The 10,710-nt window shown below is 33.8% G+C and overlaps 1 protein-coding gene across 3 annotated transcripts; it reads right to left on the bottom strand.

Moving 5' to 3' along the window:
• Nucleotides 1-2,450: 2,450 nt before the first annotated feature.
• On the bottom strand, nt 2,451-9,637 carry LOC116022981 (putative late blight resistance protein homolog R1B-8). Of its 3 annotated transcripts, none has more exons than XM_031263904.1 (7): nt 5,555-9,637; nt 5,284-5,424; nt 5,083-5,189; nt 4,701-4,794; nt 4,435-4,522; nt 3,449-3,522; nt 2,451-2,684 (listed from the first exon to the last, which is right to left on the bottom strand). In XM_031263904.1, exons 1-2 carry the CDS (start codon nt 9,635-9,637, stop codon nt 5,305-5,307), a joined length of 4,203 nt encoding a protein of 1,400 aa, XP_031119764.1. In that variant the 3' UTR covers nt 2,451-2,684; nt 3,449-3,522; nt 4,435-4,522; nt 4,701-4,794; nt 5,083-5,189; nt 5,284-5,304. The 3 variants fall into 3 exon arrangements, with proteins under 3 accessions (XP_031119764.1, XP_031119763.1, XP_031119765.1); XM_031263903.1 differs by having other exon boundaries at nt 3,449-3,515; XM_031263905.1 differs by lacking the exon at nt 5,083-5,189 and having other exon boundaries at nt 3,449-3,515.
• Between the last annotated feature and the right edge of the window lie 1,073 nt (nt 9,638-10,710).

The raw sequence follows: 10,710 nt of genomic DNA, 5'->3' as shown, positions 1-10,710 counted from the left end.
TAACATTAATTTTTGTAATGATGACAACGTGTAGATTCAACCTGTTTGGATAAAAAGAAAAAATCATCTTTAAGCATCAGAACAAAAACACATGGTACATTAGATGCAGTCATTGTTTGAAAAAGGTTAACATAGAAGGTGACAAACAATTATGCTGCATGCATTGTGATGAAATGGTTGCAGTGAAAACAACACGGTTAATAGTAATTTTTATATACATTTTATTTAGACAGAGCTAAGTATCAATTGAATCATTAAAAAAAAATACAACAATGCTAATCTAAAACATAATAGGTGTAAAATGGACGTGTAAATTACTTATGGAAGTGGATGTCTGGTTACATCCATGTTTGGGAAATGTGCTTAACAATTATTACTCTTAACCAGCAAACAAGTTATGCAATTGGAACAACTGGTATTAATCGTCTTCCAACCACAAACACTCATGTTTATATTAAATTAACCTATGACTAACAACATATGAACCTTGTAGGGTCAACAGCTAAGAATTCAACATATCAATAACCGTTTACAAGACGAAGACTACATAATACAATTGAAGTCTCAATCTTATACACAAGAAGGTAAACACATGGTATCATATACCATAACATCATTACACAAATCATTCTCATTGACTACTACTAGTAAAAAAGATGCAGTAAAGACAACCAACAAAAAAAAGAAACTAAACTTCACTAAAGATGGAGAAGATGAAGACAATTCCGAACCTTAACAAAACACACAAAGAAAAATTAATTTAGGGTGTGTTTGGTTGGGGAATTTAGGCATAAGGAATGGGTATAATAGTGATTGTTAGTGTTTGGTTGATAGGTTGTTAGAATGCTATTATGGGTTTGGAATACCCCATTAATTGAAAAACTCAATACCCTTATTAAATAAGAGTTTCATTTCCCTTCCTCATTTCTTCCTCAACTATTAATAATCATTCTCATTCCACCCTTCTACCAAACATGCAAAATACTTTCACCAAAACTCATTACCATTACCAAGTATTTGATACCCATTCCGATTCCGATTCCATGTGCGAACCAAACGCACCCTTAATCTTCTCAAATTAGTACTCTTTATCCAATTGTTTAATTCAAATGGTTGATCATGAAAGACAGCCCGCTTTAGTGTGATTTATTTGTTTTTACTTTAGTTATAATTTAGCTATTACCAATCTCTTTATCTGTTATTAAAATAAGAGATTTAAAAAAAAATTCTCTATCATTATTATATGACTACTTTAACTAATTAAGGAACACTAATTTAAAAATACACATTGGACATTAATTTAATGCGTGTGATAACTAGTGTGTGTGTGTGTATATATATATATATATCATTTTAAAAACAATTTAAGTGAATACCCAATCACATAATAGAAAAGTTCTATAATACAAAAACTTTATCATATCCATCACTACAAATAAAAATTTAAAAAAAAAAAAACTCAATGACAATCGTGTAAATAATTATTATTTTTTGGAAATTTTACAGGATTACTATTTCGTGTGATTTGCAAAGCTTACTCCCCTTCCCATGTATTTCTAGTAAAGAATAATGTATAATTTTACAGAACACATATGCCCTCAACATTATATTGAAATAAATAAGCTTACAGTACATTATTTGGGTACTGAATATATATTATTTGATAGTATAAAATAATAATGTACTTTCAATACTCAAATAATATACTTTAGGTACACAAATAATATATTTATTATTTGTGATCCGCACAGCTATGTGGACCATGGTCCATAGAATAATGGTTAATTGAGTCATCACGTTTATCGAGTTTAAGCTTATCGGGTTCAAAATTTGTAACCCTAACTCTAAAATTTTAAGTTGTTGGATTAAACATTTTAGACTTTTAATTTTTAATAAATTAATAAATTTGCACTAATAAATATAAACCTATGCATTATTCAATCCATCTAAACCTCCAATTTCATATTTCAACTAAAAATAATTATTATATTTACACCATAATACCATAATTATAATAAGTTTTCTTTTTCATTATTTATTTTCATAAAAAAATTATTTTGAAATAAATTTATAAGCATATTTATTTAAAACTTTATTTACAAATTTAATAAAAAAAAATGCTAGAGATGAGTTTACATAGAACTCCCTATATATTTGGTTCCCATCACTCGTGAATTTTTTTATTTTTTTTTTAAATCTTAAGTGACTCGAGCTATCAAACTTATCAGTTTCAGACTTATCAGGTTAATTTTTTTTCAAATTCAAATTTTTTGGCCATAACCCTAAAATTTTTGTGTAACACTTGCGGGGACCGTCTCACGGGTCTCAATCCGTGAGACGGGTCAGATATTTGATTAATAGGTTGGATCTTTGGCTTCATTAATCAAAGATCCGACCTGTCTCATGGATTGAGACCCGTGAGACGGTGTCACACAAGTTTTTGTCAAAAATTTTCAGTCGTAATCAACTCATTGATTTCGGGTTAAGATTTACCTCCCATGCCATTGATGAGTGCAATTTTACAGTGGCTCTTCACCTTAATTGTAAAGTAAATCAATCATCTTAGTAACATCAGTACTTCAACTTCAGAACCATTTGCCATCTTCTCCAATGACAAGAACAAATGCCACATGCCTAGCTTTGGGATATGCATTCCCATCAGATGGGAATCAACCAGTGAGTGCCTGCAACAAGATTTTGGAAGAAATATAGAGTAAGCACTTAATTTCTAACTTATCTGAACCTGATCATATCCGAGTGAAGAGTGACTCTCCCGGATCTGTGAGACGGGTCGGGTTAAAATGAAAATGTAATACTTCTACTGAAAATGTAATACGAATCAGAAATAAAATATTTGTTACTTATAAAGAAAAATGTAATACTTTTGAGAAAAATATAATACTTTTAAATCAAAACGTAAAAGTATTACATTTTTTCTCAAAAGTATTATTCTCTCCCTTATAAGTAACAATCACTTTATTCCTTATTAGTATTACATTTTTCAATATAAGTATTGCATTTTCATCTTGACCTGACCCGTCTCACGGATCCTCATACAAGTTTTTGCCCCGCGTGAAAAAAATGAAAAGAGATGCTTGAAGATGTGGTTTTAAACACTTAGAAGCAAAAGCCATTTCAATCTGTAATGTAAATCATTCACTCTACTTCCGCTTTGCTGAGTCTATATCTAAAACTTTGCAGATATGATAGATATTGATGTGTCACATAAAACTCCTTTTTCAAAATTGATATCTTTGATATCTAAAGGAACAATAACAACATGCTCTCTCTACTCATATTTTATTTAACTTGCCAATTTTGTTCTATATATCAAAACGTTGGATACATGATTTTATTGAATATCATATTCTGAACACGTGTAGCACACGAGGTCTTCCCATGTTCTAAAAATGCACAATCATTTGAACCAAAAAAGACAATTTAGTACCTTTGCCTCCAAGCGTACTCCAAGAGTCCAAGTCGCTAGTAAACCTTTTCAAGTTCTCTTCATTATCCTGCTTACTAGGAAAATAATGCAAAACACACACATCATCATCATAAAAAATAAAATTAACTTTTCAAGTTCTCTTCATTATCCTGCTTACTAGGAAACGAATGCAAAACACACACATCATCATCATAAAAAATAAAATTAACTTTTCAAGTTCTCTTCATTATCCTGCTTACTAGGAAAAGAATGCAAAACACACAGAAGAAGAAGAAGAAAGTTTTAGTTATCAAAGAGGTGTGACTTTTGGGAGCTTCTCCATTTCTTATTTCATACTTTGAGTTGTTGGCAAATTGAATGTTCCCTTCATTTAATCTGCAATTTTTCCTAACAGAAATAGTAATCCTATTTGATCTTTGAATTAGTAATAGAATGAAGAAGAAGAAGAAAGAAGTTTTAGTTATCAAAGAGGTGCCAAAGATCTTGTGGTCCAGTGGCATCAAACATTTCCCTTTCTGACTCTTGTGTTTCTCTTGTGTTTTCAATAGGTTGAGAAAGTAGTTATGAACAGATACTGCATTGTAATAGAGTTAGTAGTATTCAAAAAAAAAAAAAGTTATCAAAGAGGTGTGACTTTTGGGAGCTTCTCCATTTCTTATTTCATACTTTGAGTTGTTGGCAAATTGCTTTGAATTAGTAATAGAATATAATTAGTAGTTGTTGGCAAATTGCTTTGAATTAGTAATAGAATATAATTAGTAGTTGGTGAATGTGGTTCAGTAATTATGAAGTTAAAATGCAAGGCAACATCAGTTTTATATAATTTCTCTCTGTTAAAGAACTTTTCATTCTTTGTTGAGGAAAGGCATGCTTATTCTGCAACCTTTTTAAAGAATATAATTTTTCTGCAAGTTATTTCAAGTATACAACACACCAGTAGTCTAGAGCATCCAGTTGCTTAAAATAAAATGGTAAAAAAGCATCACCTGAAGACTAACTACAGATTTGAAAGCCTTCTCTTAGAAACCAGGATCACCGTAAAATCTTTGATTTGACTGATGCCCTACAAAATGCCTGAAATGGATGTAATCAATCTCATGAGATTTGACTGATGCCCTACAAAATGCCTGAAATGGATGTAATCAATCTCATGAAGAAGTTTTCAAAATTACACTTAGCCTTGCAAAACCTGTTACCTCTATATCTTCAATTAGCTAGAGGCAGAACGAAATAACCAAGCAATTCCTCTTACCTCTAGATCTTAAGTACTTGAGCACTTGCAGCTTCCCATTTCCTTGACAATACTACAGTGACAAAACCAGGTACAGCAATACTGCATAAATTACCTGACAAGAAAACAACACCATATACTGATCAGCTTTCTGGTTATATACCATGGTGATAGAGTGATATTATTCTAAATAAGTTAATTAAACTAAAGGTCACTTGACTACTAAGTCTTTTCATATTTGGTCCTCAACTTCAAAATTAAGCATATTTAGTTCTCAATTATTGAAAATTAGCCAAACTCGTTCCTCTATTACCAAATGTAAGCCCAAACCCATATCATAAAATTCATTATAAATTACAAATAAAATAAAGTAGAATCTAACTCTAGAAAATGCAAAAATTACCCAATAAAATATCAGCACATCATCTCATGCGTGAAGATGAGCTTGGGCTTCTTGGTGGCTCCAACACTCTGAGGATCAGATACTGATCTTGGATGTTCTCCTCCCCTCTCCAGAAAAAAAAAATATCAGCACATCATTTCATATGGAAACAAATATAAATTTAGACACAAAGACACATGTCACATGTAGCTTCACAAGTACCATTTTGTAACTACGATTAATTCACTCTGAGAGTGTTGGGTTGGCCAAGTCATCTTCTACAGATAATTCTGTATCTGTGAGGCTGGCCAAGTCGTCTTCTAAAGACACATCTGTATCATATTCAGGGCCCATTATTTTGATCTATGAAAAATAATGCAGAAAATGAAATGAGATCAGGGAAAGAAATAGTAATGGTATTGTAAAGAAGGTCAGCATTGAGAAGAAAAGAAATAAAAAAAAATTAAGACTGAGTCACACTTTAGCTTCTAACCTCAAAAGTTACGTCTCCACATGCCCAGTGCTCATATTGAATCTTTTTGGCAGAAGCAACAAGGGAAGGGCAACACTCCTCAAACACAATTAATTTCAGCGTAAAAACATCTTTAAATATCCCAGGGATCTGTTTCAAACTATAACAGAATCTTAAGACTATGTGCTCAAGCACGGGAAAGTTATCATCATCACAAGTTTCCCACTCCCACTGTTTGAGTTTTATATCTTCAAGCAGCAAGAATCTTAATCTACGGAATCCTCCTTTAGATACTTTCCATACCGTTCCTTGGAAGGCATTTTCTAACTTGAGCACCATAAGTTGTGGCAACATGCCAATTACAGTCAAATCCCTTTCAGAAAGATTAGTCCCACTCAACCTCAACTTCTTCAATTGTGAAGGAAACACCAACCTTGCTGTAAGGGTTAACACACAGCCAACAGATATTGAAATAGTTAGCTTCTCAAGCTCTTCCAAATAGTCAAGATAATCCAAAATAATGGGATTGCTGTAAGATCCACCAGTGTGACTGGCCTCTATGTCATCATCTTTCAGGGAAATTTTCAGCTTTTTTATGTTAGGTAACTTGTCATACACCTCCTTTCTGCAATGAATAAGTCTCACCACCCAAGATAATGATTGCAAATTTTCTTTAACCATGCTTGGGGAATCCACCCTATATGAATCACCAAGTTCAAGATGCCTTAACTGTGGTGCCTCCCAAATACTGGATGGCAAATGGACAGGTGGTGCTCCGAATTGTGATTCATTACTGGAAACAACAAGGGATAGCAAATATGGATTATTTGAAACTACATGATCAAGACCTTCAAACCACTGTGTTATAGATAGGTATCTCAAAAAAACTAAATCCCTTACATTCACTGGCACTCTTTGAAGGAATACAGAAGGATCAAAAGCCATAACTCTTAACAGTTTTGGAGGAACAAAGATTTCAGGATTATCATGAAAGAAGAAAATGGAGCGAGAGATATTTGTACTAAAGAGCACATAGTAGTCAAAACTATGTGAGCAAAAACTTAACCAACGGCAGGAATTTGCAAACTCTTTTAATGGCAAACCTGAGTGTTGCTGAATATTTACTGCACATAAGATACCATGTTTCTGAGCTTCTCCTACACAGAAGCTATGCAAGGCACTGTGCATTCTACAAGTCTTGGTTTTGCCGTCAAAACTTTGATTTTCAATTAAGAGAAGGCTTCTATCAATAAGCTCTTGTAAATACCCATAAGCTTGATTATATAACTCCTTATGTTCCAATGGCTTCACAAATCCCTCGGCAATCCATAACCTTATAAGCGTTTTAACCTGAATTTTATAACGTTTTGGGAAGATCCCAAAATATAGAAAGCAAACTTTCAAATGATGTGGCAATGGATTGTAAAGGGCATAGAGTGCATTGCGATCTAGAATTCCCAATGACTCTAATTCCTTTTCAATCTTCTTCCATCCCTGTTGTATGTTGTTGCATTTAGATAAGCGCTTGGCAACTTCAACAATTAACTGTGGTAATCCATCACATTTCTCCACAACATCGTTCTTAATGTTTTCAAATTTAGGTGCCATGTGCTCTTTAATAGGAAGGATATTACAAAATAGATTCCAGCTTTCTTCTGGATCTAGCAAAGTCATGTGATGGATATAGTTGCTACGGTAGTACTCTCGTTTGAAGTGGCTAGTGGTTAGTAATATGCAACTTCCATCTATGTCATTAGGAACACACTGTATGAAGTCAATCCAAGCTTGATTGCTCAAAATATTATCCAAAACAATTAGATACCTCCTACCAAGTAAACATTTGCGTATCTGCATTTCTAGTTCATCTGGAGTGCTTCCCTTTTTAATTAAATTTGGCTTTGTTGGCGTAATTGACTTAAGAAGGTCGCATAGCATTCGGATCTTATTGTAGTCTTGAGGTATGGTACTCCAACCTCGTACATGGAAATGCGATGCAACTAATGGATCTTCATAGACATTTCTAGCTAACATAGTCTTTCCAATACCCACCATTCCAACAATTGAGATTATCGTTTTTGGTGGTTGACCATAGGAAGAGAGTAGTTGGTTCGTTATCACTCCATAATCATGGTGACGAACAACCATTCTGCCCTCAAGCTTTAGAAAGCGCTGTGAGGATCCATCAGACTCAACATTCGCAGAATAGGAAGCATGTTTTAACCAACTATTCGATGTTTGAGTTTCATTTGCCTCATCAACTTCATTGCTTCTACTGTTGATAATCTTCAACAACTCTGCTGCACTTTCTGCTGCTTCTCGCATGGTCTGATGAAGTTCCTCAGAAAATTTTTCTTGATACTCTGTGTCTCTGGCCTGAAGAAAATTGTTTAGTTGGATTTTGATGCCATCTCCAGCTCTGAGTGCAAAGTTTTTTATTTTAGTTTCCAAATCTTTCACTGCAGCACCATCCCTGGACTCCTTTTGCAAAAAGGCTTGCAAAGAAGAAATCTTTACAAGGATAGATTTCATTACTGCTTCATCATCAAGAAACTCCTGCTTAATTGTTCCCATGAGACTACTTAAAGCAACACAAGCCATCTCTATCTCATCATCACACTCGTTTTCGCTGTTGAAAATCATTAACAACTCTTCTGCATTTTTGGCTGCTTCTTGCAAGGTTTGATTGAGTTGGGAAGCTTGTTCTTGATATTCTATGTCATATTTGGCCTGAATTAAAAATTTTATTTGTGTTTCAATGTCATCTTCAACCTTGAGTACAAAGTCTCTGATTTTGGTTTCCAAATCTTTGATTGCTGCACCACCACTAGACTCCCTCTGCAGTATGGCTTGCAAAGAAGAAAGCTTTTCAAAGAAAGATATCATTACTGCTTTATCATCAAGAAGCACTATTGGGGTGGGATGCAAAAAGTCTAAATGAAATTTTTTCATGAAAATATATAAAGCATTACTAGCCATCTGTCTCGCACTTCCATAGTCCTCTTTTTCTTTGGTGATAATCTTCAACAACTCGGTTGCGTTTTCTGATGCTTCTTGCCAGGCTTGATATAGTCCCCTGGAAGCTTCTTCTTGAGACTCTTTTTCCTTGGCTTGAAAAAAGTTGCTTAGTTGTATTTGGATGTCATATTCAGCTTTGAGTGCGAAGTTTCTGATTTTGGTTTTCAAATCTTGGGTTGTAGCACCACCACTACATTCCTCCCGCAGAAAGTCTTGCAAAGTAGAAAGGTCTTCCAAGAAATTACATTTGATTCCCGCTTCCTCATGAAGAGAATTCATTATCACCTCAATAGCTGCCCTGAGAGAAGTTAACTCAAAACAAGCCATCTCCCTCTCTCTCTCATCCTCTTTTTCTTTGTTGATAATCTTCAACAACTCTGCTGCAATTTCGGCCGCTTCTCTCAAAGTTCGATGGAGTTCCTGGGAAGCTTCTCCTTCATGCTCGGTGTATTTGGCTAAAAGAAAGTTGCTTAGTTGTATTTCGATGTCATCTTCAGCTTTGAGTGCGAAGTTTCTGATTTTGGTTTCCAATTTCTTGATTGCAGCACCACCATTGGATTTCCCCTGCAATAAGCAGGCTTGCAGAGAAGAAAGGTTTTCTAAGAAAGATAGCATTGCTGCTCCATCATCGAGAGACACGGTTGGGATGGGGTGGAAAAAGTAATACTTAAATTTCGTAATGAGAATAGTTAAAGCTACACTAGCCTTCTCTCTCTCACTTACACAGGACTCTATTTCTCTGGTTATAATCTTCAGCAACTCCGCTGCAATTTCTGCTGATCCTCGCAAGGTTTGAAGGAGCTCCTCAGAAGCTTTTTCTAGATGTTCTCTCTCTGTGTCTTCCGCCATAAGAAAGTTCCACAGTTGCATTTCGATGTCGTCTTCAGCTTTGAGTGCAAAGTCTCTGGTCTGGATTTCCAAATCTTTCACTGCACCACTGGATTCCTCCCGGAGAATCGCTAGCAATGAAGCAAGGTTTGCAACGAAAGATTTGATCGGTGCTCGATCGTGGAGAGACGCCCTCGGGGTGGGTTGCAGAAACTGAAGCTCAATGGTTGCGATGAGAGAAGTTAAAGCAACACAAGCCATCTCTCTCTTGCAATCTAGCTTACTCTTTGTCTCCTTCCTTCCTGGGTGAGATCAAGAATACTGTATGTCCTTTCAAAAAAAAAAAAAAAGAATACTGTATGTAATAGTGCAGTTTCTTTTTTTTTTGAAACTAATGTAATAGTGCAGTTTCAAGTTTTGGTTTTGCACATAAAGTGTTCGATAAATTGTGGCAGAGTCAGATTTAGCCTCCATCCCATGGGAATTTTGCGGAGCTAGAGATTCCCCGCCTCAATTTTTTAGTAGAGTTTAAAACAATATATACCGAATATAAGTTAAATTATATAATTAGTTTGTAAATTAGTATATTTAAATATCTAATTAGTTGTCAAGTTGCTCAGATATCATGTATTGACTCTTCCATATGAGAGGTCATGAGATTGAGCCTCAAGCAAACAATCTAATTAGCTTATTAGCATACCATTCATCCAATATCTCAAATAAAATTTTTTAAATTTAAAAAAAACGTGTCAAATAGGCCACTGAACTTTTACATTTTGTGCAATTGAACCATCAAACAAAAAAATGTGCAATTAGACCATTAAAAACTTAAAAATTGTGCAAATAGCATTATTTTTTACTGATTATTTCCAAGTTTCCATTAAATATGATATCATAATGTCAAATCATATATAAAAATTATTTCAATTATTATTTTTTAAAATTAAAAATTTCAAAAAAAAAAAAGGTGGAGGTCGTCATTCATCTGTTGTGGATGAAGGGGGTGGCAGCCATGGCTGCTCCCTTGGGTAGCCTTCGCTGCCTCCCCTTCATTCACAGTAGACAAAGATGGTTGTCTCCCCTTTTTTTGATTTTTTTAAAATGGTTTTTTTTTCTTTTAATTTTTATAAATAATAACTAAAATTATTTTTATATATAATTTGACATTATGACATCATATTTAATGAAAATTTTAAATTAATTTGTAAGAAATACTATTTGTACAATTTTTAAATTTTTAATGATTCAATTACACAGTGTAAAAGTTTAGTAACTTATTTAACATTTTTTTCCTTTAATTTATATCATATAAAAATAACTAATTATTATATATA

This window comes from Ipomoea triloba, chromosome 6 (genome assembly GCF_003576645.1).
Source record: "Ipomoea triloba cultivar NCNSP0323 chromosome 6, ASM357664v1".
Lineage (NCBI taxonomy): Eukaryota > Viridiplantae > Streptophyta > Magnoliopsida > Solanales > Convolvulaceae > Ipomoea > Ipomoea triloba.
This window is presented reverse-complemented; position numbering and strand designations above follow the sequence as displayed.